Genomic DNA, 27,824 nt, shown 5'->3' with positions numbered 1-27,824 from the left:
CATACCCCCTTGTTTATGACAGTAAGCGATGATGTAGGCCAGCAGAGATGATGTTCCCTTCATTTATGACATTGAGTGATGATGTAGACCAGCAGAGACGATGCTCTCCATCTGTGACCTTCAGCAATGATCACCCATCACTTCCTTCCCTCAGAGGCAGCTCATCTGCTCTGTCCTGGACTAGCATTATTCTTTTTCTCATCCTGACGTTTCTACTTGGTTGTTCCTTTTCTTGCCTTGCATGAAAATATGTTCTTGCATATTCTTTAGGTAAGGCATCCAAGTGAGGTAAGTACTGAAAAGAAAAGGGAAAAGAAGCCCCCAACAAAAGACATCTCATGGAAGAGCATTCTTATACAATAAGTTACCAACTATAAAGGATGGTTTCATTTCCATAAAAAAATGTGTGCCAAAAAGTTTTACTAGGGTTTAACTTTTAGGGTTTTAATTCTCTATTTCTATTTTTGCCCAAGATACAAACAGTTTGTATAATTACCTTCCTCTCAAGCAATTTAAGTACAAATTTTTCCCTCCCAGTAACTGACCAAGAACAGCAAATCCAAAATACTCATATTTCAGTTGAAATCAATTAAGATGGAAAAACTTGACAGTCCATCAGCCTCTCCAAAGAAAACACATTTGCTGTTGGTGTTTTGAAGCCCAATCCCTTCACAGATTGTCCTCTAGGGGCTCAAAGGGTATTTTCTATTTTTCAAAGTTCAGCTTGTCATCCACAAAATCTCTTCTCCTGTTAGTGCCCTGGTTATGCGCTACACAATCTTCTCCTTTTTCCACAGGACAGTTAAGAAACCCTTTCAGTTTCATGAGGAGCAAGGGCTTCAGGAAGTGTTGTCCCACAGGGTCCTGGAAAATGAAACCTGAATATGTTGGTGGCTGGGGTGGTTTCCGTGTTAAACTCGGCCACTGGGACTCCCCTGGAAGCCACCTGAGGAGCAAACATGGCAGCTGGGTAGACCACAGAGGATGTTCCCACCACTAGACACAGGTCACAGAGGGCGAGCTCTCTGTCCACCTCCTCCAGAACAGCAGGATCCAGGTTTTCTCCAAACCACACCACATGAGGTCGCAGCAAGCCACCACATCCGGCCTCCTCACACCGGGGAAGTTTGTCAACTGGGATTCTGGCGTCCTGGGTCTCTGGTTCTGGAGCCCCTTTTCCTGCTAACGCTGGACAAATCGGACTCTTGTAGTTCTCAGCAACATTGCCGCATGAGGTGCACCGAGTTTTAAACAAGGTCCCGTAGATTTCCAGCAGGTTCTTGGTGCCAGCCTTGCGGTGCAGCTCATCGATGTTCTGAGTGATGACTACAACCCGTCGGCCCTGGTCATGTAGCCGAGCTTCACACTGGGCAATGGCCAGGTGCCCGGGATTGGATTCCTTGCTCTTCATGACCTCCCTCCGGTAGTGGTAGAACTCCCACACCTGTGATGGGTTGCGGGCAAAGGCCTGTGAAGTCGCCAGGTCCTGGGCTTGCCATTTTCTCCAGTAACCTCCTGCTCCTCTGAAAGTTGGAACCCCGCTCTCCGCACTAACGCCAGCCCCTGAGATGATGGCTATGTGCTTGGCATTTGCAAAACACTTCCGAAAATCTGCCATATTTGAACTTGGATGAGCCATGGTGAGGCAGATCTTGCTTCACAGGGAGGCTGGAGGCTTCAGTCCACAACACAGCTGGGAAATGAATCGGCTGGGAAGGATCTGGAGTGGTCGCATCAGGGTTTCTTTGAAGTACTGCTTCTCCAGCAGGCTGCAGAAGGTGGGGACAGAGCAGGCAGGAGAGCAGGGGATCTTGTGATTGGGCCAGTCTCAGGAAACATCTAGTTGGGGCCCTGGGAAAGGATCTCTGGTCCTACAGACCTGAGGAGTGTTTGTCTGTGCTCAGGCCATGGTGGACGAAGAGGCCGTGGGCTCTGCACCAGCTGTGTCGTGCCCCAGGTCTCTTGGTTGCCTAGCCTTCCCGTTTCTCCCTGGGCACCCTGCTGGCTAGAGGGAGATGAACTTGGACGTTAATCTAAGATTTCCTTGCACCTCCAAAGTCCAGTCCCTTCTCCCTCATTTTAGACAGGACTCCTGATGATGCCTACAGGGGACAAGAGGACGCAGGAGGATTTGTAACCACAGACCTGGCCCTTGCCCAGGGGCCTGAGGCCTCTGCTCTCAGGCGGCTCAGGGATCAGGATGCCATGAGCTGGCTGGGTGCCTATAAACAGCTTCGTTCCCTTATGTTGGTTCCAAAGATTGGAAGCTTCGAAGTGGTCTTGTTTGGCTGGGTGGCAGGGATATAGAGGACTGCCTCCTGCCTGTCTCTCCTTCAGTAGATACTATGCATCTTGGCCTGTCTTCATCCCCCAGCCCTTGAGTTCCTGATGACCCCTGGCCAGTCCGGCATTCTTAAAAGGACACCTGTTGCAAGATTGTGTACCCTGACGAGGACCCCAAGGACTTGATGAACCTGTGAGCTCTTTGGAGTTTGTTGCAGGAGCATAGGTGACCCTGAGATGCCTACCCCATCCCCAAAGTTGCCCCAGTCAGCCCTCCACCCACTCTTCTCTGCAGCTGCAGGAAGAAGTGAGTACCTAGGATTCAGACAAGGGTCTTGAGACCTGACTTCCATGAGGGTCTCCTGCAGTGGTCACATCGTGACCCCTCCAGGCTCACCTCTTCATGTCAAGGATCTTCATCTCATCTGTGGAACCCTCCTGCCATATGAGGTCATATCACAAGGACTGCAGGTTAGGATGGAGCCTTTTTTGTGCCTTCATCAGCCAGTCATGCCGGATTCTGGATCCCCAAGGTGTCATGTGTTTACCTAAGGGGGCTCTGTCCTGGAAGCTGAACGCTAGCTCTACTGTACCCGCATTCATTAGGCCACCTCTGCAGGCTGATGGGGGGATGACAGGAGGCCCCACCTACTCAGCCTGGTGCCTTTCCCCCTTCTCAGCACACCAGGCTTTCTTTGGCAGCTTTTAGGAGTCCTGTGGAAACCAGTGTAGCCTGGGGTGCTGACGAACTGGCACTGACAGCTTCTCGAAGCTCCCTATGGGGCTGAGGGCAAAATGAAAATCCGTAGGCAATGTCATGTGACCTGCGCTCCTACTTCAGCACTGACTGCTGACAATAATTCTTTTCCTTGCTTCTCATGAATGACTCCGGATCAGGGCGTACTGTTTTTCTCACGTGGTCAAAGCCAGAGACCCTGTGCCAGTAACGTGGCCACTCCCATAAGCTGTCTCACATGATCCAGAACTTTCTAAGCTTCTGAGGAGAGTCCCCGTCATACACTGCGGAGAAGAACAGAACAGCTGTCGGGAAGCCCCTGATGGATAGGTGCGCAGCCAGCCAGATAAAGGAAGAAGGTTCGAAGGCATGGATGCTCCAGCATAGTGCCCTGCAAGCCCCCTCCACCACCTGCATCCCCAGGGTGCTTGTGCGCACCTCCTTGGCTGTCTTCTGCTCAGTACCTTGGGACTGGCTGTACCGGGCTGAGCAGAGGGTAGCCACCCACCCTCCTCTGGCTGCAGATGGTGCCCTGCAGGGTGCCTCCTCCACAGCTTGGGAAAGGTCACACAGCCTTGGGAGGCCTGCAAGGGGGTGGATATCAAAGCCCCAAAGAATTAAGAGATCGTGGAATTTTACAGCTTAGTGGCCAACTTCTAAGTCATGCACAGTAATGGGCAGCTAATGAGAGACCCTGGGCAGGGGCAGGGGAGTGCCCTGAGCCCCTGAGCCTGATTAAGGAGTACAAAGCTTTAGCCATGGTCTGGCCAAGCACTTTTTATCTTTTTCCTTAGGAGACTGGGAGGAGGGGCGCGTGGGGGTGGGCTGTTGAGCCTCCTGGCTCCTGGAAGGTATGGTTTGACACCGGGTCACTTAGATGCTACTGTGTGTGGCCCCTCTCCCCGACAGCCTGGACTCCTGCCCTGGATCCTGATTAATATCCATAGTATCCATCTCCACCGTCCCCAGGTTTAATAACCCCACTCTAGTGAAGAAGATGTGGAGTTGAAAGGTTTTATACAGCTCGGCATGGTCTCTGAGTACCAGACCCCAGGCCAGCATGTGAAAACCAGGCCACAATAGCCATGGAGCACCAGTAGCCCCATGGGGAGAGCAGAGGGAGCACTCTCCAGATCCTGCTGACCTCAGACCTGAGTCTCCAGAATGAAGCTAAAGCTCTGATGTTTCAAGCCCCGAGCCTATGGCATCTAGTTACAGCTGCCTCAGGAGCTTTCGCGGGGGAGATCCATGACTTTCCCGTTCTTCCTGGAGTCCCTTCCTTCCTTGGTCCTTCCTTCGGTACTTCCTGTGTGCTGACTCTTGTCAGCAAAGGGCAGGGGGCCAGTGGAATCACAGCCTCCCTCGGCAGTCCTGCTGAGAGGCTGTCAGGCATTTAGCGGGCGCCAGCTGTGTGAAGCCTCAAGGAGGTCACCAAGTCAGGGTTGAGAGACTAGAAACATAGGAGGAAACAGCACTTTGGGGGGCGTCCCTGACAGACTGATTGGACAGAGACGATTGATGGAAACAAACGGTTCTCAACAGGGTCCCTTGGCCAGCAGCAGGAAGCGTATTAGACAGACAGGTAGATAGATTCTCAGACCCCATCTTGGGCCCACTGAGGCAGAAATGCTGGGGACGGACGGACTGGCCACTTGTGTGCAGAAGAAGCCCTCAGGGGATTCCCCAGAAGCCAGTTGAATCTTGACATCTTGACGTGTGTCTTCCAGAGGCAGCTTAGCCACACACAGGTTCAGAGCATCGAAGGTTGCCCTTCTACTCAGTGTAGCTCCCACCTGGAGCTCTTGGGCAGCAAGACCCTCGGGCTTCCCCACCGTGGAGGCAAGCAGTCTGCCTTTCCACAGGGTTCATCTGAGGCTCAGGGTTAGTTTGAGGAGCGCCCACCACTGGCATTGTAAGAGGCAGGGAGAGGACCCTTCCACAGATGGACCTCCATGAGACATACTGTCAGCCAGTGACGACAGTGAGTGACAGTGATAGACACAGCCAGCGCCTTCCATGACCCTCCCCCAGGCAAAGTCTAGAGGGACTGCAGAGGCTCTGAAGAAACCCACCCCGGCCTACAGTGGGTGGGATCTGCTTCTGGGTGCCTGGCCCTGATGGAGCCCTGCTCAGCTCTATCCAGTAAGCTGCAGACAAAGCCACACCCCAGGGAGGGGCCTCTGCAGGTGGCAAGAATTAAGTCGTCCTGACCAGGCCCATTGCAGGCTTCTGGGACAGGTGGTCTTGGTTCGCCCTCTCTGTCCTTCAGACTTGGATCATTAGCCCAACACGTGCCCTCTCGGGCCCAGCCTTGTGGAGGTAGATTGCCCTTCCAGCTGCCACTCAGGGCCCCGGCGATGCAGCCAAAGCACGGAGAGGAAGCCTAAATTCCAGCTTGCTGACTCAGGACCGTGGGGGTACCTTGCTGGGTTTGGTAAGGACTAGGGCTCTGGGCCTGGTGGGAGCTCAGATTGGAAGCACGGGTGTGGGTAAGAGCTGGAGAGTAAGCATCCACCAGGAGAGGAAGCTGGAGCTTTAGACAAAAAAGGGGAATGGGGGATGAGGTCAGGGTCACCTTGGCATTAGAGGGAGGATGGGAGAGAGAAGAAATGTAAAATGTTAGAGGGTTGGGGTAAATGAACACGAACCCCTTGGGAAGAGGGGAGGGGAGGACCACAGTTGCCCTGTCTCGTGCTGACCTGGGCTTGAGACCTAAAGGATGTGGAAGGAAGGTTTGACCCTCGCCCTCCCTCTCTGTCCTTCTGCTGCCCCAGCCATGGAAGGACAGACCAGAGGGAGCAGAGGCCTTCTGGAGAAGCCTCTCTCTGCTACCCCCAATCCCACTCTGTCCTCACTGGGTGCCGTGTTTATCCTCCTGAAGTCCGCCCTGGGTGCCGGCCTGCTCAACTTCCCCTGGGCCTTCTATAAGGCGGGAGGCCTGGTGCCCACCTTCCTGGTGGCACTGGTGAGTCATGCTCTTCTGGGCGGGGTCCTCGGGGTTCCTTTGTGAGATTTTATTTCCGAGCCTCTGCATGGGGAGATATGATCTACTCTCAGTAGGTCACGTATGCGCAAGAACTGTCCTGCTGAGTCTCCGCAGGCTCTTCAGGGTAGGATGAGATCCATCATGTCCTGAAGTATTCCCCGGGGAAGAAGAGCCCCAAGCTGCAGGTGCACACAGTTTAAGAAGAAACCCATACCAGACCAGGACAGTACTGGATACGGGACTGTCCAGGGCAGGGTGGGACTGTGTGCCAAGGGGCTCAGCTTGCACGTCCTAGGGCCACACAGGCCCCTCTGCAGTTCTTTCCGTGTAAGTTTGACCCATGAGAGAGGGGTGAGCAAGGCACTGAGCTCTCAAGAGTGGTTACCCAAAGCATCCTGGGAAACTACAGTGATACCTGCAGCTGTTCCTATGCCCTGTAAACTGAGATGCCTGCAGTGTCTGGGCAGACAGGAACATGCCCAGGGACCAGGGTGGATGGTGGGTTCAGGGTAGTATTCTAACTCGTGTATGTGTGGAATTGTTCACTATCAATAATTTTAAAAAAAATGGAGAGAGCCCTGGAAAGCAGTAAGTAAAACACCCCCCCCCCCCGCCACTTGCAAACACAAACTACAACGCCTGCCTTCTTGAGAGCCTTCACCCTGAACCCGCCTGTGAGTCATACCTCTAATGTACACAGCCCCTACGGTCCCCTCTGCAGGTGTCTTTGCTCTTCCTGATCAGCGGCCTGGTCATCCTGGGCTACGCAGCCTCCGTCAGTGGCGAGATCACCTACCAGGGCGTGGTCCGTGAACTGTGTGGGGCCGCCATGGGGAAGCTGTGTGAGGCCTGTTTCCTGACCAACCTGATCATGATCTCTGTGGCCTTCCTCAGGGTGATCGGAGACCAGCTGGAGAAGTGTGAGTTCCCTTTCCGGCATTGGGGTGACCCAGGGGGCAGGGCCCCCAGTTGATGAGCGAGTCAGTGGGATAGACCTCAAGGGGGACAGGAGAGGCCGGACCTCGCCTGAGGACCCAGTGTGTTTAGAAAGGGAGCGGTCAGTCAGGAAGGCCTGAGAGAGACTGGCTGCTGATGGAATGGCTAATGGAGTCAGCCCATTTCACAGATGGGGAAACTAAGCCAGCTGCAGAAAGACCTCCTGAGAACTTCCCAGTGACTCCCTTTATTTGGGCTCTGTGAAGACACCTCTGGCCCTTTCTAAGACTTCTCTAAGCACGGCTGTTGCTGCATCTGGTGTGTTTTCCTACCTCCTGTTTGCACCATGCTGGGCACAGCTTAGCAACTGGCTGTGCCTTCTGCCCTGACTTACAGATGTCTGTGCCACCATCTTGCTTAGTTTACATTTGGCAGTTGCTCAGATCCTCTGGTTCCTGTCTTAATTGTATGCCGGGCAAGATATCTTCTTGCACAATTATGAGATTTAGAGCCTGTTAAAGCCCGCTTGTGACCCTAGCGCTGGTCAGTCTTGGTGAGCATTACATGTTGTTCTGTTTTATTTCAAAACCGGGTTTCAGTAGCCCAGGCTGGACTACAGCTGAGCTCCCTATGTAGCGGAGGATGACCTTGAACTCCTAATCCCCCTGTTCCATGTTATTTTAAAATTATTTATTTTTATTATTATTTTAATTAAGTGTGTTGGGGGCGGGTTATGTGCACAGGAGTGCTGGTACACGCGGAGGCCGGAGTTGTCAGGTCCCCTGGAGCTGGAATCCTATGTAGATGCCAGAAGTCAAGCTGGGCCTCTGCAAGGGCAATGTTCTAACCTCGCCTCTCCAGCCCCATGCCTTTGCCGTAGCACCGTGATTACATGTACAGCCATGCCTGGTTTATGCAGTACTGGGGATGGAAGCCAGGGCCTCCCGATGCTAGGTGAGCTCTCCATTCACCGAGCTGCATCCCCGGTACATCTTTTCTGACTTTTAAAATGTCCTGCTTGGTCTACGCTATCTAAGAACCGGTGTCGACACCTCCCGCTGGGCCTGCAGGCCTGGCTGACCTCACCCTTTAATTCCACAGCCTCCGCTCTGTGGCATTCACAACCCCGTGATTAGGCACATCCTTTATTAATATGAAATCTTCTGCTTTCATCTCTGGCATGAAGCCTCCCTCTCTATTAATAGATTCGCCAGCTTCCTCAAGATCAGTGTCCGTGGGTAGCCTTCTCATTCTTCTCTGAAGTCAGCTACAGCTTGGGATTGGAAATACAGTCCTTGGAGACAACATATGGCTGAGGCTTATGGGTTGTTGGTTTTTTAATCATCTTGTCTACCTCAGGCTTTTAATTGGAATCCTCAGGCTTAATTGGAACATAGCTGTTGCTCGGGTTAGAGTGCAGTCTCCCGTGTTGCTGTTTGTGTTTTTCTTCCCTGCCCTTGTATGACAAGGCCCTGGCAGTGGGATTTTAGAACTTCCGACAATGTCCAGTGCCAAAGAATACGGAGGCTGGGCTCTCCGGACCTCCCAGTGGGTAAATGCATGGCCACGGTGTGGCAAGTGGAGAACCTCCCCCTACACATACACCTCGGCTCCAGGTACGGTAGCCAGGCAGTGATGAGAAGTCGGAGTTACAGGGATGGAACACTGTGTCCCAGAGTCCTTACTGACGTAGGAGCCGCCCCAGGTCTTGGTGGACTGACAGGTAAAGCGACCATGCTCATCCCTTTATGGTCTGTCATTGGGGATGTGGCCGTCCTTGACATCACACTCTTGGTAGGGAGCCGCTAATCAGAGCTCGAGTGCTCAGGGGCAGTCACTGTGACCCCATCGGGGCTGAAGACTTCAAAGGCTGTCTAGACATTGCAGGTTTGGGAAGGAGGGGGTGTCATATCGGTGTGAGGGCCGCTGTTTCCTGGCTGCCGGAAGCTCTGTGGGTGAAGGGTTTGCGTACTCCGCCCTACACCTGTTCTGAAACCCACCTGCGATCTCTTTGTGGACTTCACCACCTGCCTCCTCTTGGTGGCCCCAGGGTACGTGCATGCGTGTCTGTGTGCGTGTATGCTGGTGTGTTGTGACTCTGTCCGGAGGAGAGCCTCTCTGCATGGTGGTGACCTGGCTTTGGGACCCTTTCTCACCTCACCAGCTGGGGGAGCTGTTCTCACAAGGCAGGTATTTCTATGTGAACCCTTGCTCACCTCACCAGCTGGGGGCGCTGTTCTCGCGAGGCAGGTATTTCTATGTGGGGTACGTTTGATGAGATCTGATAAGAGTTGACTCACTGCAATGCAAGTGACCCCACGGCCCTCTCCCAGCCTCACCTCTGTCCAGTGGTCACCTTGTCTGTGGTTCCTGGTCACTCCAGCTTCAGGTTGTCTGTCAGTCCCTTGTTTTCCTCCCCTACTCTCCTTCCCTCTTAGATCACCTCCGACTTAGCCATCCTGCAGTTCTCCACGGTGCTTTCACTGAGACATTGGTCCCTGTCCTTCAGGTTGCTACGGCTTGGCTTTGTCTTGCAGTGTGTGGCATAAGAGACCTTGTGGCAGTTCTAGGTGTGACTTTTAGGAGGATGGGCAGCTGGCAGGAGGGCCCATGAGGAGAGGCAGAAGGTTGAGGGAGGGCTCTAAGGTCTCCAGGAGGCACCAGGAGTAGGCTGCTACTGTCTGGGGACCTCCAGACCAGCTCTGCCATCAGCCAGATGCCCCCAAGGGTCCTAACCACCCTTGGTGGAACTGAGGGGCCGGTCCAGCTCTTCCAGAATTTACTCTCTAATTCACAATGGGAGCAAGAGTTACATTTCTCAGCCACGCAGCTGTGGAGTGTGCTTTACTGAGCACCAGTGCGGAGCTGCAATGAGAACCAAGCTCACTTTCCCCCAGTAGTGCAGCCAGAGCCCCAAATGGTGCCATCTGACCCTAGCTAGCCAATGGGCTTCAGAACCAAACAGGGGCCTTGCTCAGGTCTCAGTGCCACAAAGGCAGAGAAATAAGCTCAGTGTGTGTTTGTTAAATGACTTCATGAAATATGGGGTTCCTTCCTTCAAGGGGGTCATGGGATGGGTCCCATTTCATTTCTGATCCCTCCACTCCCAGGTTGGCCTAGCTACCAGCCCATACGTCTGTACCCTATGGTTACTTCAGGTCCCACAGCCTAGCTTCTGTCCCTGTCTCTAACAGTGTGTGACTCTCTCCTGCCTGATGTCCCACAACCCTGGTATGCAGCCCAGGACATCACTCTGCCCCTGATCTCCGTGCTGGTCATCTTTCCCCTGTCAGCACTTCGGGAAATCGCCTTCCAGAAGTATACCAGGTATGGGGCCTCCGAGGCTTCTGGGCAGGGGAGCTGTATGTCAGGAGAGATAAAAGAAGGCCGGGTTTGCTTCCATTTGAAAAGAAAAGTGGAAGTTTTACAGGTTCTGTGCACTCACAGTAGAAAATATAGATAAGCCAAGAAATACTAATAGCAAGTCTTTAAAAATAATTTTTAACTTATTCTTCAATAATTTCCTACATGTGTATGGTGTATCTTGATCTTAGCCGCTCCTCACCCCCACCTTCCTCTCCATCTGCATCCCCTCCAAAGCCCTCCTTCCATCTCTCTCTTTCTCCCCCCTCCCCTGCACCTTTAACATCAGTTACCCACATGTGTGCAGGTGGGGGGCCACCCCCTGGAGCGTGAGCAGCATCCATAGGCCACACCCTCCAAAGGGATGGGTTTTGTGGTCCCCTCCTCATCCATGCCCCGCCCCATCCGGTCTGGCCCATGACCTCACCACAGTTGCTCTGAGCTAATGAGTATGGTGGCCACTCCATGTCCAGAAGACGGCATTTCTCAGCCCTCCCCGTCCTTCAGCCCTTACATTCTTTCTCTCCCCTCTTCCACGATGTCATCCGAGCCCTACAGGAAGAGGATTGATACAGAGGTCTCTCTCATTCGGGGCTGACCACTCAACAATCCCTTGTTCTCCACACGTTTGCCCACTTAAGAGTCTCTGCACTGACCCTACCCTGAGAAAAGAGGCTTCTCCACCCAGGGTTGAGAGCGCCACGAATCAGTGGGTATAGACATAGTCCAGCCTTGGGCTTTGGACCAGTTTTACAATCCCAGGCATGGCTCGGCTCCTGTGGAGCAGGCTTCAAGCCCACTCAGAAAGATGCTGGTTCCCCGGACTGTCATGCATTAGTGCCCAGCAGGTTGGTATTGTGGCATGTGGTACCTGGTGCTGGGTGGGACCACAGCTGCCTTCCTTCCCACCACAGCCCGACAGCACCGCCATCGCTGTGATGTCCCTGTGGGCATTGACTGTGTCTCCAGTACAGGGTCTCTGATTCTGTCTTGTGTGTGCCAGCATCCTAGGTACCCTGGCTGCTTGCTACCTGGCACTGGTCATCACAGTCCAGTACTACCTATGGCCCCAGGGCCTCGTGCGCCAGCCCCGTCCTTTGCTGAGGTGAGTCTCGGGGGGCAGTGTTTCCTGCTTTGTGGTTAGGAACCTAGAATTCTTAGAGCAGATCCTCTGGGGCTTGCCTCAGAACCCTGGCTCTTTCCCATGAAATCCCTCTTCTCTCTGATGTGTGATGAGCCAAGGAAATTCTTCCTTCAGAAAAAAAAAAAAAGGCACTGAAGGCCACGCTTGGGCCAAAATAGACACACCCTCTATGTGTCGGCTGGGGGACCTAGCAGGTGCCCAGGCTTAGGGAACATTGGAATTCTTGAGCAGCCCAGACTAGGGCTATACGTGAGGTAGGTGTCTCGTAGGGACTCGGAGCTTCTATGAAGACTGTTATTTTTGCCATGGGTGAACTGGGGTACCCTCAGTGTTCTGAGCACAGCAGGGATGGGGCATGGCTTGTTCCTGAAAAGGGTTCCCAGGTGGACTATGGGAGTCAGGTACAGGAATATGGGCTAGGCAGGAAGTCCCAGCCCAGACCTGAGGCCTCAGGCTGGGGGGGAGGGATCCCATCCCAGGCAGGTGATATGATGTCACGTGCTAGGTGTATGGACATCTGTTTCTCAGGGACGGTGACAGGTCAGGGGCATCTAACCGTAATCAACACTCTTGGAATTTTCTGTCATAATTGAACCAGGGCCTCAGCATGTCCATTCTGTATCAGGTCCCACAGATAAGGTGGTCGTCCTGGTCGGGGACTACAGGTGGCAAGGAAACAGGAGTCAACGGATGTGTGTCCCAGGCAGGGAAGCCTGAGGGCACGTCTGCTAGATGCTCAGTGACTGACCAGCTGTGTGTAGCTACAGTTTGAGGGAGGCAGGCCAGAGAGAGCAGAGCGGTGGTGATGTCTGCGGGCCAGCGTTGGAGGCTGTGGTGCTGATGTCTGCCGTGCCCGTCTGTGGGGCTGTGGTACTGAGCCAGGAGGTGGAGGGGCTGGAAGAACCTGGGTGGGGTGGGGTCTGTTTTGTTGCCGTTACTGTTGTTTAGTTTTCTGTGTGTTGGTGTTTCACCTACATGTATGTCTGCGCGAGGGTGTCAGGTGCCCCTGGAACTGGAGTTGCAGACGGTTGTGAGCTGCCATGTGGGCGCTGGGAGTTGCACTGGGGTCCTCTGGAAGAGCTGTCAGTGTTCTAAACCTCTGAGCCATCTCTCCAGCCCTGGGGTGGGGTTTTTAAGGTAGGTGGGTTCCCTGAGGTGCTGCAACAAGTTCCTAGAAACCAAGGGGCTCAAACAGTCAGGAATGTTTCCCTAGGCCCTAGAGCATTTGCTCCCTGAAGTGATTTGGACACAGGGCACACCAACCTTACATTCGGGGAGATATGTCAGACAGTGACTGCGTGTGCCCTTGCACCCCATAGGTAGCCTCTAGAGGGAAGACATGGCTTCTGTCCTGACACTGCCCTGCCCAAACCCCACCCACACAGGCAGTGTCATGTCACCAAAAGTCCACAAAGACATGTTTAGAAGGTGCAGCACGGAACACGCTTCCCTTCAGCCCTGGAGCAGGCACACAGACTCAGCCTTTCCAAATGCACCCTGTAGTCACACCCACCACATTTCCCCCATTTGTGTAAAACAAATATTCTCAAACTGAAGGTTGTTTCCGGCTCCTTAAGGAGCACTTGGCCCTGTCTGTTCACAGCCCGTCCCCCTGGACCTCTGTGTTCAGCGTCTTTCCTACCATCTGCTTCGGATTCCAGGTACGTGAAGAATGTGACATTTTCAGGCTTCTGAACCCTCTGGAGGGTGAAGCTTCCCCCCCCCGGGGGGGGGGGTGTCTGAGCGTTTGTTCTGCTCTCAATGCCCAGCTGTGACAGGGGCTGTCTTCCAGGGGCCATGACATCTGGGCCACCTAGAGGGGCTGTGAGCTGTCATTGAACTTCTCCCCACCCCGCCACACACACCCCACTCCCCCCCTCCCCCCTCCCCCCCCCCCCCCCCCCCCCCCCCCCCCCCCCCCCCCCCCCCCCCCCCCCGTACAGTAACCACATTGGTTGGGTCTGGAATCCAGAGAAGAGGGTGGGGACTGGGACACACCTCTCTGAAGAGTGCTCACAGAACTACCACCAGGCCCAGGGACAGAGCCACCCAGGTATACTTGCAGAATGAAAAGATTCTGCCCTGGGCCTTGGAGAAGAAAGATTAATACTCCTCAAGGTTTATTGCCTCAAGGGTTATAGGGAGTGTACGTGAGACCACGTGACAGGACAGGGGACCACGGCCGGCTAAGATTTACCTTTCCTAAAAATCCATCATCGCCAACACCTACACACAGAGCATACATAGGTCACAGGATCTGTGACAGCACCCAGGCCTCGCGTCCTGTGCCTCCTCCCCCTTACCCTCCAATTCTGTTCTTCCACTTGGATTTTCTTTCAGAGCAGTTTTTGATAACCCCTGGCAACAGTGCCCTTTCTCAGCCTGGCGACTTCTGGGGCTCAGGGAGAGGCTCCTGAGATGCTCACACACCTGATATTTTGAAAGCTGCCTGGGGCTGATTTTGCTCTGGGCTGCTGCCTGGGTGTGGTCAACACGGAACAGCAGGCAGCCTGTGCAAACCCCCTTCCAAAGGCTCACAGCCCTCACCTTGACCTCAGCTCCCTCCCTGGTTCTCCTAGCAACCAGGCTGTGGTTTCCAGGGTTTCCAGGGCTGCAGTGACTGCAGAGCTGAGGACAGGATGCAAGTGGGGGGCAGGGCTCAAGCCAGGGATGGATGAAGGATCTGGAGAGTCAGGAGTCTGAGGAGATCTGTGAGGGTGAAGATGGCTGAGCTTGGCAGCTTGGGGCTGTGAGGAAGGAGAGGCAGCAAGGCTTATGGCCATCAGTACTTTTGACAGGATTTAAACACACCTCCTCTCCCTGAACACACTGAGAAATAGGGCACCCCTGATCCCACAGTGAACTGGGTCAGTGCAGGGGCACAGAGGGCTGCAGACTCTGTCTCCAGCCACCCTGGCACCCCCTGGTTTTGTTTTAAACTGCTTTACTGAGGTTCGTACAACATGTGGGCATGGTCAGGGTGTGCAGTGTGGCCACCAGCGACCTGCTCCTCCTCCTCCTGCCACCCTCCAATGACCATGGCTCTGCTCTGTCTGAGGATCTCCCTGTCATGAGTGCTCCGTGACCCTGTGCCTCCTGTCATCTGGGCCGTGGGTGTCAGACACTCCTCATTCCTTTGCTTGTTTGTTTGTTTTTGAGACAGGGTTTCCCTGAGTAGCCCAGGATGTCCTGTTACTTGCTCAGGCTGGTCTCAAACTCAGATCCTGCCACCTCTGCCTCCTGAGTGCTGGGATTAAAGGCATCTGCCACCATGCCTAGCTTGCCTCATTCCTTTTTAAAGCCAAGTGACATTCAATCATGGGGACAGCTATGGTCTGTGGACCTCTGCCTTGCCTGTACGTCTGAGGCTGTCACAGTCTTTGGTTCATGTGTCCCCTCCCCTGTGCACTGACTGCTGTTCCTACCTGCTGTCTTCAGATAGGTGCACAGGGGAAGGCAAGCTCCCGGATGTGTCTGCCTGCCAGTGTCGGGGCTTGACTGCATTTCTGCCTGCAGAGCTGAGGCTCTGAGTCCCCCGCATGGGGCGTTGTCTATGGCTCCCTAAAGCAGAACCTGTGACAGGGTCAAGATGCTGGTGTCCCTTCAGGAGCTCCAGGGGTGGGACAAAGAGTATTAAGTGGCATTGCTCGATCCTGAATCCCTTGGCTGTCCTGACAGGTACATAGGGCACGCACAAAACTGGACACGGGAGGGAGGGTTTACCCTGAGCCACACCACCGTCAGCCAAGGATCTGGTATAGTCACCATCACTTGGCTGAGCTTGCCCCCAGCCCAGGGGCTCTTGGCTATCAGAATCAGAGAAGCCCAGGTCAGACAGTGTATACCACTGCCCTAGGTTCATGGGTCAGGGTTAGTGTATCTGTGCTGTCCCTGGGTTGGGCCGGGAGGAGCAAGGCCTCTGTGCAGCCTCATGCACCTATGCTCCAGGGCTCCTGGGAGCACTGTGGTCCCCATTGCACACTAGGAACCAAACATGGGCCGATGGAGAGCAGGAGCTGGAGATGGCAACTCACAGCTGACAGAGGCAGAACAAACAGAGCCAGAGTCACACAGGGTGGGGATGGGGGCATGTGGAGGAAAGAGGTCTGTTAGGGATGAAGGCAAGGGTGTGGGTGTGGTGGGCAGTAGCAATGCATCCTGTCTACACTTCCACCCTGTGAGCTCCGCAAAGTCCCTCATCTGCTGTGTGAAACCCGGCCTTGGGCTGCGCCAGATGAGGGAAGCCAAATTGCATTGGCCCAGCTATACATTTTACACAGACAATTGTCAGCATGATATAGCACGTTACCTTAAAAATGTTTTTGCTTACTTATTGTGTACGTGCGTGTGGGTGTGGGTGTGGGTGTGTGCGCAACAACACCGTCAATCTTATGTTGTTTTGTGAGAGTCTTCTGTGTTGAGGCAGGGTGTCAAGGGTGGTCCTTTTGAGAGCTGTACAGCATTCCGCTCATGAGTGTCCTGAGATTTGCCTATGCTGCTGGTGGACGCTGGGTATTTCTCAGCTTTGGGGTGTAACGCCTCCGCAGTTGCCTGGAGGGGCTGAGCTGCAAGTTCTGTCTTCCAGTGTCACGAGGCCGCGGTCTCCATCTACTGCAGCATGCAGAACCAGAGCCTCTCCCACTGGGCCCTGGTTTCTGGGTTGTCCCTGTTGGCCTGCTGCCTTGTCTACGCACTGACAGGTAGGGCCTGGGGGAGCGGGGAGGGAGTGGCCGTGGAAAGTGGGTCAAGACCGGGCTCCTGAGAGAGCCTACCCATGCTGGGTTGTCAATACCGTTGCTCCTTTAATCCATATTGTCTCATAGGAAAGGGCTACAGATGGGGAAACTGAGACTCAGAGGGCTCCCGTGGCTTTCCCAAGGTCCCAGAGTTAGATATGCAAAGCTGAGACCCACACCAATGTTCTCAATGTTCCAAACCCTGTTCTCATCTCTCCTGCTATTCTGAGGTGTGGTTATGCCTGGGAAGTGGTTTGTTTACAAAACATTTGCACAGTCACTTCAAGTTCTCAACCCATTTTTTTATGAGGTAAGCAGAGGTCCTCAGAGGTTGTAAAAGTGCAGACAGTAACCAGGAGAGGCCCAAGGTTACAGTACGTGCCTGTTCAGACTCAGGTCTCAGTGACTTTTAGTGTTCATTGTCTGGTGGACTTTCCTGCTTCCATTATTGGAGCTGCTGACTTGGAAGGTTTTGGGCTGTGGTGTATCTGCCATGCAGCCTTGGACTCGTAGGGTCACTAGAGGGACTTGCTGGGGACCTTTTCCCCAGCCAGCAGATCCTGTCATTCTGCAGCCCCAGGATCTGAAGGCTGTGACTGTATTATCTCCTCCAGATGTCCCTAGTGTGAGGGTCAGTAGGACCACAGGACTTCCTAGATAGACCTCCAAGAGACACCTATGTGTTGAGGCCGGAAGTAACCTCTCAGGACACGGCAGAGGACCTGGGTGACAAGAAGCCGTGTTGTGCTGTGGGAAGGAGCTAGCTTTCTGCTCCTGCCAGCTGTGTGATTGTGGAGGATCGGGGGTCATCTAGGCCTTGGTTTTCCCATCTAGAAGATGGCTGTGGGACCAGCTGCTTCCTTGGCTGCTGTTGCCCCGAGCTGGAGGACATGGGACGTGGGAGGTATGTGTCTGTTTCCCAAGGCTCTGGGGCTTCCAGTTAGTGGTCATATCTGAGCCCTGGCGCCAGTCTTGAGTAACCAACTAATCTGCAGGAGTGTCTAGGACAGCAAACATGAAACCCTTCCAGAACCTTCCAACTATACTAAAGAAAATCCTTAGGGTACTGGGGGCGTGGGATGTGTGGGATTCTTCTCTTTGCAGATGCCCACCACCTTCTCTCCCACCTGCAGGTGTTTTTGGCTTCCTGACCTTTGGGACTGAAGTGTCGGCTGATATCCTAATGTCCTACCCAGGGAATGACACGGCCATCATTGTAGCACGGATTCTCTTTGCTGTCTCCATTGTGACTGTCTACCCCATTGTGCTGTTCCTGGGGAGGTGAGTATGTTCAGCCCGGTGCACCACAGGTTGTGTTCCCCGTGTGTGGAGGTACACATGTGTTTTGTGGGACTGAGGTCACCCCCGATGGACAGAGGGGTGCACAGGCACAGTGGGCTGAGGTATTGACTGGCGAATAAGCATCAGAACTGGGCCTGGAACCCTGACTTCCCTCTCTGCATCCTACATACCTGGAGTCTGAGAGGTGCCCTGGGGAACCTGTGGCCGGATGTGGGGCAGACCCGGCGGTGTGCAGGACTCATGGAAACCAGGAGATCAGCAGCCATGGCCCTGGCTGAACATTAGCATCCGTGTATCTGCAGGTCTGTGATGCAGGACTTTTGGAAAAGGAGCTACTGGGCCACACGGGGTCCTCCAGTGCTGGCTGACCCCTCAGGGCCATGGGTTCGGCTGCCACTGACCTTCCTGTGGGTGTCAGTGACCCTTGCCATGGCCTTGTTCCTGCCGGACCTCAGTGAGATCATCAGCATTATCGGTGGCATCAGCTCCTTCTTCATCTTCATCTTCCCCGGTGAGTGACTGCCCCCTGCCTCCAGCACTTGTCCTTGGTCTACGCCAGAAGTTCTCAACCTGTGGGTTGTGACCCCTTTGGTAAACTTCCAAAATAGCTCCAAGAATACTTGCAATATGATTCACGACAGTAACAAAATTACAGATATGAAGTAGCAATGAAAATAGTTTTACGGTTGGGGATCTCCACAGCTTGAGGTGCTGTATTAAAGGGTCGCAGCCTTAGGAAGGTTGAGAACCTGTGTCTGCAAGATCTGGAGGTGGGGCCCTCCTTGGATGAGGGCCTAGGTCACCGAGCCAGTGGTAGGCCAGGCTTTCCAGACATTCCCTGCCGAGTGGCTCAACAGCCCTAGATGGGTATGCCATGTCATTCCGTCCCACAAATGGAAAGACAGAGGCCCAAGACCCAGGGCAGACCTGGCCTGTGACAGAACAGAAAGGCTACCTGGTCCACTGCCAATGTCTCCCACTGTGGCGATGGCTGGTTCTTTTAAAATACTGTCTGTGTGAAACTCTCGAGGCTCACAGTACAAAAGAGCATTCCCCGAGAATCTCCTTGGCACCTCCGTATACCAGGAGGCAGATCCCATGTTCTGCGGTGACAGCTTCTGAGGGAGCCTTCCGGTGTATATGAGCTGAGGGGGTAAGCTACAGGGGACATGGCAGGTGCACTCTCCAGATGGGAACGCCAGCAGGGGGTGAGACTGGAGAAAGACTCCAGCATACAACAGGGACCTGGGCACACAGTAGGTGCACAGCACACTGAAGTACGTCCGTGTCTAGACTATGCAGTTTGGCTATGAGAAGAGCTGCATTAGGTACACTTCAAACTTGGGGGGCAATGGCCCCATGTTGAACCATGGCCAGATGTTCTCTGAGACAGCGATGACACCACTGGATGCGGCACGTCTATGCTTAGGAAGAAGCCAGGCCAGAGAGTGTCTCTATTCACTCTGGTTTGGGATAGAGTTTGATGAATTTCATGGTGCCTGCTCCTCTTTCAACTCCCTGGTCTGAGGCTCTTTCAAGTCTGGCTCAGGCCCCAGGGGAGCCTTTTCAAAGCTCTAGCTCTTGCCTGTGCCCAAGGGAACTGCCTGGGGGTGGGAGGGCGGGATCAGTGTGGGAGAAGTTTGGGAGCTCCAGGCAGAGCCGGCAGGCTTTGAAACTGAACAGAACTGTTGGGATGTTGGAGGTGCGACCCAGGACTCATGCAGGCCAGGCCAGAGCTAAAGTACAGCTAAAAAGGGGGTGTGGGGGTGGGGTACTGCCGGGAGTCTGCCTAAGCTACACACCTGGCTCTTTCTCTTTCCTCCTCTTCCTCCTCCTCCTCCTCCTTCTGCCTATAATGTGTGTGTGTGCACATGCATATGTGTGTGCATGCAAGTGGAGGCCCAAGATTGACATTGGGTGTCTTCACTAATTGCTTTCCACCCCGTGCATTTCCTAGCCCAGCCCACTGTGACAGTCATACACTGAGCCTGTAGGCGGGCTACTGCATCACCAGCTTAGAAATTCCAGGGAGCTGAGCTCCAATCCCCATGCTTGTGTGGCCAACGCTTTACACACTAGACCTGCTCCCCAGTTCCATACTAGCTCCCTTGGTTTTTTGGTTTTTGTGTTTTGTTTTTTGAGACGGTTTCTGGGTAATCAAACTTTGGTCTCTTCATGCTTACGAGGCAAGAACTTTACCAACGGGCTATCTCCCCAGCCTCTAAAAAATATTTAAAAATGAAGGAGGAAGAGGAAGCTGCACATAGTAGCACCTGCCTGTTATCCAAGCAATAGAGAGGCTGAGGCAGGGGGTTGGAGAATTCTAAGCCAGTCTGGGTTGTGTTGCAAGGCCCTGTCTGAAAGAAAGGAAAGCGAAGTTACAGGAATGGCTACAGCTCCATGGGTGCATGCTAGGCTACCAACCAGGTTCCTGCCCCTGCAAGGCAGAGCCCTCAGAGGCCTTGCTATTCAGCCAGATCATTTTGGGGGTGCTTAGTTGGAGCTCTCACTGGCCCCGCTAACTCAAAACTGGTCCCCTAAGCCGGGCGGTGGTGGCGCACGCCTGTAATCCCAGCACTCGGGAGGCAGAGGCAGGAGGATCTCTGTGAGTTCGAGGCCAGCCTGGTCTACAAAGGGAGTCCCAGGACAGGCTCCAAAGCTACAGAGAAACCCTGTCTCGAAAAACCTAAATGCTAATATTGGTTAACAAAAAAAAAAAAAAAAAAAAAAAAAAAAAAAAAAACTGGTCCCCTAACTACTGCGCCTTTCCAGATGTACCAGTTTTCCACTGGCCATTCTCTGGCAGCCCCTGTGCCTCCAGTTCAGCAAGGGAGAGCCAGGTTGATCCTGTGTCTCCTTTGCAGGTTTGTGCCTCATCTGTGCTGTGGATACGGAGCCCATGGGACCAAGAGTCAAGTAAGTGTCCCTTGATGAGGGTGGTACCTAGGGTGTACTGAGGGACTGCGAGCTGGAATGATGTGTTCCCCTGGGCCCGGGAAACCAGAGGTGGTAGCGTGGCCTCCCTCTCCTGTGAGCAAAAGCGTCCATGAGATCCGCACAGATCCGCGGCCAGCCTTCACCAGTGTGTGCACGTATTCCAGGCTCTGTGTTTGGAACTTCCTGTCTGTTTGGAGTATACCCCCACCACCTCTAGTGCTCCAGGCTACACCTCCCTTGAAGTTTGGCTCAGGAGCAGGGCACAGGCTGGTTCTGAGTCTACAGGTCAGCTGACTGAGAGGGCTCAGACCCACTTGTTATGTCACCAATGGTAGCAGATCTTGCCAAGGTTCGGGAGGCTCCTCTAATCTAGTCCTCCTCGTAGACCTATCTCCACTGTACAGATGAAGGGGTGACTCAGGAGGCTGAGGATGGAGCCAGCCCTAGCTCAGACCCTGGGGCCTGAATTCCCTTGATTGCCACTACACAGCGGAGGAAACAGACTGAGGCAGATGGAAGGACGCGGGTTTAGCTTTCTGCGGTGAATGACCACGGCCTTGGGAGTGGCATTTAGTGGCACAAAGGCACCCTGCAAGCTCTGAAAAGCAGTCCTGAAATCGACTGGTCAGCTGGCAAGGCTGCGTTGTGGTCCTCCAATCCCTACCACCCTTCCTGTAGGAGGACTCTTGTCATGGACTCAGGCCCCACACCCTGCCCCTAATCGTTCCTGCAGACCCTGGTCTGGAGAAGGCCCCAATCCCATGTAAGCATGCAATGTGTGGTACCACCATTTTGGATGCCCATGGCTTACACAGCCATGGGTGTGGGTGCCTGTGGCTACAGTTCTGTGCCCAGTCCCCATCCTTCAGCCCCGGTGAACCCAAGGTCGCCAGGAAAGCAGGTGTGGCTCAGACCCCTTCTGTCCTGACAGGAGTTGTAAGCTAGCTGACTGGTCCCTGCTGCTGGTCATAGGAGCAGCTGTTGAATCTTGTTATCGACAAGTCCGGCATGGTTGATTCATACGCTTTCAAGATGGTTTTCTGAAACCACCCGCCTGTTCTGTCCTGCCTGTTGTGTCCTGTGGACTAATGGGGATGATGATGTTCATCCAGAGAGGTCCCTCTCTGGTGACAGTTCCTTCTGGCCCCTGTTAATGCTGCAGTGATCTCTCTGGAAGCCCTGCCATTCGCTGGTGCATTGATCTCCAGTTAAGAAAATGGCCTACAGATTTGCCTACAGCTGGATATCATGGGCACATTTTCTCAAGTGAGACGCCCTCCTCTCGTGATTTTTAACGTGTGTCAAGTTGACATAAAGCTAGCCAGCACAGGGGAATTTTGTCTTAATTTGATGACACTGGCCCATCAGCACCATCTGGCACTGCATATTGCCAGCCACACAACCAAGTTTGTTGTATTGCAGGTGCTGCCTGGAGGCCTGGGGCACCCTCTCTGTGATGGTGGGCACTTTCATCTTTGGCCAGAGCACAGCTGAGGCCATGGTAGAACTGCTCTGAGAGACGTCTGGGCTCTTGCCTGAAGACCCCTGTGGGCTCTTGAATCAAAGAGGTGCAGGGGAAATGGATGGTCCTACCTGCTTGCTGCCTACTGAGCTCTGCTTCTCCTGTGGCTCCTGGGGCCCCGGTGAGGAAGGACCACTGCGACACACCGGTTGGTGACTCAGGACAATAGGTACTCATGCTACTGAAAACCAGAGTGTCAGCTGGAGTGTGGTGGGCTGTGCTCCCTCAGAAGGCTCTGGAACGCCCCTTCTACTGTCCTCCTTTGGTGACTGCAAGAGGTTCTTAGTGTTTCTGGCTTGGAGATGTGTCCTTCAAGTCTCTATATTCATGGTGACATGGTCAGTACCTGCCCTGTATGTCTCTGTCCAAGCTCCCATTTCCCAAGCCAGATGCCAACTACCCAGCCTGGACCTATCTCAAGTTAACAAGTACTTGTCTATACTGGCTATGTCTCCTCTTAGTTACTAAAGGTGTGTGTCTTAGTTACTGTTCCATTGCTGTGAAGAAACACACAATCAAGGTAAGTTACAGAAGAGTTCATGGGGGCTTATATTTTCAGACAGTTAGAATTCATGACCATCATGGCAGGCAGGCATGGTGCTGGAGCAGCAGCTGAGAGCTGACTTACATCCTTGTCCACAAGCACGGGGCAGAGAGAGCACACTAGGAGTGGTATGGGCTTTTGAAACCTCAAAGCCCACCCCCAGAGACAGAGCTCCTCCAACAAGGCCAGGCCTCCTAATCCTTCCCAAACAGTTCCGCCAACTTGAGACCAAGGATTCAAACATATGAGCCTGTGGGGGCCATTTTCATTCAAACCAGTACATTCTACTCCCTGGCCCCACAGGCTAGTAGCCATATCATAATGCAAAATGCATTCAATCTGATGTCAAAAGTGCCCGGTGTTCGGCTGAATGTTATATGAGGATATAACGAAATCGTGACACAGGCATGGGAAGATCTGGTGTTGACATTTCTCAAGAAGTAGATTTAGAATGCCAACAGATGTGACAAGGAGCACAGGAATGCCTGTGACCTTCCTGAATCTCAAGAGAATGGTAGATGGTGTTCCCATACCTCAGACAGTTTTCCGAAGACAAATAGCAACGTTGTGCTTTATGTAACCTTGAACGTGCTAGGCTGAAAGGCAGGTTTCTCTGCACCTGCAAATGCATTCTGTTATCAAAGGAGCTGTAATAATAAAAGTGAGCCTCGCCGTGCAAGTTCCGCTCAGCATTTGGTTGCCCTGAGTCCCCTGGCTCCCACTTTAGTTCTTCCAGGCAAACCTCTCCCGCCATGGTTTTTTCAGTCTCAACCGTTTCAAAAGTCCAAAGTTTCCTTTGAGACTCAAGACAATCTCTGTTACCTCCCCCTGCATACTTCCAGCATACAATGGCGCAGAATATGCGTTACCGTTCCAAAAGGGAGGCATAGGAGCAGAGGGAGGAAATATGGACCAAGGGAAGATCGGAATCTCTCAGGGCAAACTCCAGATCCTGTTACTTTATGTCTGATATCAAAGGGCTTAGATGGTTCTGCCCTTCCAGCTTTGCCAGCTATGACACACTCCTCTCTCTGGGGCTGCTCCACTCCCTGCATGCTCTCCCTGGCAAACATCCATGACTCGGGCACCACCAACATCTTGGGTCTCCAACACACTCCAGGCTTCTTCTTCACAGCTACATGCGGTGGCCTCTCTGGGCTTCCATGCAGAAACCCCGCTGCCATACACCTGGCCTCAGCGCCCTTTCCCAGAGGAGGATTCCACGACCCATGTACTTACCCCTGTATCCCTCATGACTCTAAAGCCTGGACCACACAGCTGATGTTGCCAAGTTCTGCTGCCAGCTTGGAATGGAGTCTGGCCGGCTCTGTGAATTGCATTTGCATAATCTTTGATTTGTTGGTGCTTTTTGGAAGCAGAAGGCCCTTCAGGCCTCTTCCTTTCATAAATTGCAGGATTATCCGAGTGGGGCCTCACACTGAGGGCACCACTTCCTTTCTTCCATCCATCCTTTCTCACAAATCATGGCTCCAACACTGAATTTCCTGGCACTCTTTTTCTCCTCAAACTGTATGTTTTGTATTTCTTTTTGTCCCTTTTGTACTTTTTCATTGTAGATCTGCATAAGGGTGATCATTAATAACCATGGAATAGACTCGATATTGGGCTCTCTTGAAATCTTCTCTGTCAATAAAATTAGTCTGAAACTCTTCAATTTAGCCTCCAGCATGTTCTTATGACAAGGGCAAAAATCAGCTAAAATATCCCAAGAGTGATCGCTAGCCCAGTTGCTGATATTGTTCCCTTCTAAAACCTCTTGAGCTGGGTCTCCATAGTTCATATTGCTCTTAACACTACTGCCTGCCAAGATCCCGTATAAGAGCAAAGTCAGCCTGTAAGCACCACCTGTCCAAGGACCAGGTAACTTCCTGGAATGCTGGGAGTTGTAGTTCCCAGAAAATAACAAGGCCACATGGAAAATGGCAGCCATTTGGTTTTGTTCTTTAAAATCCCTACAACGTGTGTCTTGTGGCTGCTTGTTGGGATTCCAGAAAGTGGATCTGACCAGAGTCCATCCTGGTCGGTATTTAATTAAAGCTTGCTTCAAATTGGCTCAAAATTGTGGAACTGGATTTTCTCTTGCAGGTCTCAGGATTAACATTTGGAAGCCCCAGTGAGATAAGAAAGACCTTTCCACCTCAAATGCTCATGCTTCCCTCTGGGGCTGGTGGGCCGCCCTGGTGGTTCACACTTTGGAATATTAATCCAAAACTCCACTCCCCACTCCCCCCACAGTGAATGGCCAGGAGATAGCAAGCATTTTTGGTAAGTCATAGAAGCCTTTTTCACTTCCTGTGACACTTTTCTACCTTTAGGGGAGGACTTTATGAGGTCTATGCACCCCCGTACTTGGTGAAGGGAGATGTCCCACAGCCCACTGGTTATTTCTGGGGAGGTTCATGTGGAGTCTCAATTGCCCTTTCTTCTGACCTGCTATGAAAGCATCCTAGGGACACCAGGGGCCATGTGCTCAAGTGTATCAGAGAGGCCTGGCCTGTGGGCGGGCATTCATCAGCAGGGTGCCAATACATGGACTATGCAACAAAGCCAGGACATCCCAGGACATGGGGGGCCAAACCTAGAGTTTGGAAAGGCCCCGGAGCAGAGATGTCAGAAGGACCAGGGTTTGTGCCAGGAGACAACCGAAACAACCTCTTACCTGGTAAATGTCTCTTGGTCTGAAGCAGAGGACTCCAACTGTTAGATGTCATTGTCTGATGTTTTCTGTTGTCATTTGGCTCTACGTTTGCCTTTGTTGCTTTGACTCTGTGTCCTGTCTTGTGGATGTACCTGTCATTATATGGTCCGACTTGGGGATGCTGGGCAACTTTGAAAGACCCAGGGTCCCTGTACAGAAGCCAGTGGTCATCCCTGCTGTACCACTACTATGCCAGTAGGGAAATGCATTCAGCAGCAGTGACCACCAAGGTGTCCCTCCTCACAAATTACAACATTGGAGGAGGTATCTAGCTGTTTTGAATGTATGGATGTGGACACTGCATGTTTGTTTCTGATTGGTCTCCCTTGAATGTGTGAACTCCCTGTGTTCCATGCTTCTTCGTTAAGGCTCAGCTGATACTATTACAGTCAGTGATGGCCCAGGACCCAGAATTCATCTCTGAGCTGTCTGGCCAGTGGATCTAATGTAATAGGGAGTCAAATGTCATTTGAGTATGAATAATAATAACTTTATTGAAAAACTGGCTCTAAAATTAGGTTATGGCTCTCCCTGTTCCAGACCAAGACATTCTTTTAAAGTCTATGTCTGGGGACAAGATGCACAGCAGGGAGAAGAGAGCAAGACAGCTCAAGGGATTATTGATTTGTAAGTTCATTGGGTATGGTGAAAAATCTGTAATACTTGTAACAAAAAAGTTAACATAAAACTTGCATAGGATTGGTAAAAGTCTGTGCATAGGTAATCTTAAAGGTTCTGTGTGGCATGACTGTATTTTGGGATATAAGCAACACCTGGCCTGCCGCCATCCTTAGGCAGTCACGTGACTGAAAGCCGTCTTTGCTAGGGTTGCAGAGGCAAGATGTCCTACGGCTACACTGCCATCTTGATTAGGGACAATCACAAGGTGTGGCCAACCAAGGAGCTAACAGGTCTCCAAAGATACTTTTAAATTTGGGTGGATTTTGTTATGCTAATTCCCATCCTGTCTTGAAAACACTGTTTATGAAAGATAGGACTTAAAACACAGTGTTTGTTTAATGAAGTATTAAAGCTGCATCTTCATGCATTCATATACAAGAAGGAATCTTGCCGGCAGTCAAACTTTGTAACATAAAAGTCACCCAGGTGGTTTTAAGGACATTGCATTGTTTGCCCTGGTGAAGTTTGCTTCTGCCTTGTGCAGATTGTGGTTGTGCTCAGTTTCTCACTCTTGAATTAAAAAGGTACTTTTTTCCAGGAGCATGCAGTTGTGAGATTTTAAACTTCTTTAAAAAGACATTGTGGACTTTTCCAGAAAATGTAAATTAAAAAGTAAATATTTTTAAGAAACCGCTTTTAAAAATAATTAATTCTATAAGGCTCTGGGACATTTATAAGATATTATAATGTCTTTATTAACATGTGATTTTGATAAATAGATAAATAAAAGGTTAAAATTAGGGCCACAGCTTTGAGCACCAAACATTAAAAACTAGAGACTAAGGTATTTCTATATTTGATGCAGTGACCTAAGCTGTCTGGCGAAAGGCCTCTCCCTAGTAAGGTCTGTTCAGGCTAACAGAGACTGATTTAAGAATGTATGTCTAGCCGGGCGATGGTGGCGCACGCCTTTAATCCCAGCAGTCGGGAGGCAGAGGCAGGCAGATCTCTGTGAGTTCGAGACCAGCCTGGTCTACAGAGCTAGTTCCAGGACAGGCTCCAAAGCCACAGAGAAACCCTGTCTCGAAAAACAAAAACAAAAACAACAAAAAAAAATGTATGTCTAACTTCCTTGTTTTTGCTACTTTGTTAAACTGTAGCTATTTTGGTAAACTGAGTCATGCCAGAAATTGTTATACTCTATATGGTGTCCTATGTAAGGACCAGGAAAATAAAGTTTCTGAACTCCTGATGGACTGTATTCATGAAATGAATTTCAATTCAGAAATTGTTATTTTTATTATAAACTGTTAAAGATGATATGTTCAGAACTATACTAATGTGGCATCTGAGGTAAAGTGTGTGCACTTGGAAGGCAGAGCAGAGCGTTGTCTTCTTTCTTTCCCTTACTTCCTGAGACAGGCTCCCTCACTGGGTCAGCTAGGCTGGCCGGTGAGTTCTTTTTGTTTGTTTATTTGCTTATTTATTTATTTATTAAGCCTGCAGGCCAGAAGAGGGCACCAGATCTCATTACAGATGGTTGTGAGCTACCATGTGGTTGCTGGGAATTGAACTCAGAACCTTCGGAAGAGCCAGCAATGCTCTTAACCACTGAGCCATCTCACCAGCCCTGCCGGTGAGTTCTTCATATCTGAACCAAACCCCCACTTCCGCAATGCTGGAGGTTACATGAGTTCATGGCCATACTTTTTACATGGGTGCTGGGGATTTGAACTCAGGTCCTCATGCTTGCATTGCAAATGCTCTACCCCCTGAGCATCCTCCCAGCCCATGTGAGTGCCTTCTGTGTATATCTAAGAGTAGCATCCCTGGGTCACATGGTCGTGAACTGTTTGTGGAAGTGGGCACTGATATTAGCAGGACTCCAGAGCTGGTCTCCCCAGACTCTACTGCTGTGTGGTGTGGCGTAGTGCCAGGCACAGGATTGTGGGTAGTGGGCTCTGTGCTTGTATTTTCTTACGGTACTACCATGTT

At 52.1% G+C, this 27,824-nt stretch overlaps 2 protein-coding genes across 5 annotated transcripts; one reads left to right on the top strand and one right to left on the bottom strand.

Annotated features, from left to right (window-relative positions):
- Window positions 1–403: 403 nt before the first annotated feature.
- On the bottom strand, window positions 404–1,802 carry LOC126502847 (NAD-dependent protein deacylase sirtuin-5, mitochondrial-like). The gene has a single exon (XM_050144173.1). The coding sequence runs from the start codon at window positions 1,637–1,639 to the stop codon at window positions 803–805; it is 837 nt and encodes a 278-aa protein (XP_050000130.1). The 5' UTR covers window positions 1,640–1,802; the 3' UTR covers window positions 404–802.
- Window positions 1,803–1,985: 183 nt separating this feature from the next.
- Window positions 1,986–27,079, top strand: Slc38a8 (solute carrier family 38 member 8). 4 transcript variants are annotated; one of them, XM_050144169.1, is made up of 11 exons: window positions 1,986–3,349; window positions 5,289–5,984; window positions 6,727–6,925; window positions 10,136–10,268; window positions 11,308–11,409; window positions 13,052–13,109; window positions 16,034–16,148; window positions 17,318–17,465; window positions 17,789–17,997; window positions 20,351–20,402; window positions 21,846–24,168. In XM_050144169.1, exons 2-11 carry the CDS (start codon window positions 5,739–5,741, stop codon window positions 21,937–21,939), a joined length of 1,356 nt encoding a protein of 451 aa, XP_050000126.1. In that variant the 5' UTR covers window positions 1,986–3,349; window positions 5,289–5,738; the 3' UTR covers window positions 21,940–24,168. The 4 variants fall into 4 exon arrangements, 3 of the variants coding, with proteins under 3 accessions (XP_050000126.1, XP_050000125.1, XP_050000127.1); XR_007592067.1 differs by lacking the exon at window positions 1,986–3,349 and adding an exon at window positions 24,596–27,079 and having other exon boundaries at window positions 3,888–5,984; window positions 21,846–22,114; XM_050144170.1 differs by lacking the exon at window positions 1,986–3,349 and having other exon boundaries at window positions 3,889–5,453; window positions 5,794–5,984.
- The last annotated feature ends 745 nt before the right edge of the window (window positions 27,080–27,824 follow it).

Source organism: Alexandromys fortis, unplaced genomic scaffold (genome assembly GCF_014885135.2).
Source record: "Alexandromys fortis isolate MF-2015 unplaced genomic scaffold, M_Fortis_MF-2015_v1.1 scaffold_1, whole genome shotgun sequence".
Taxonomy (NCBI): domain Eukaryota; kingdom Metazoa; phylum Chordata; class Mammalia; order Rodentia; family Cricetidae; genus Alexandromys; species Alexandromys fortis.
Note: the sequence above shows the minus strand (reverse complement) of the source record. Positions and strands in the feature narration are given on the sequence as shown.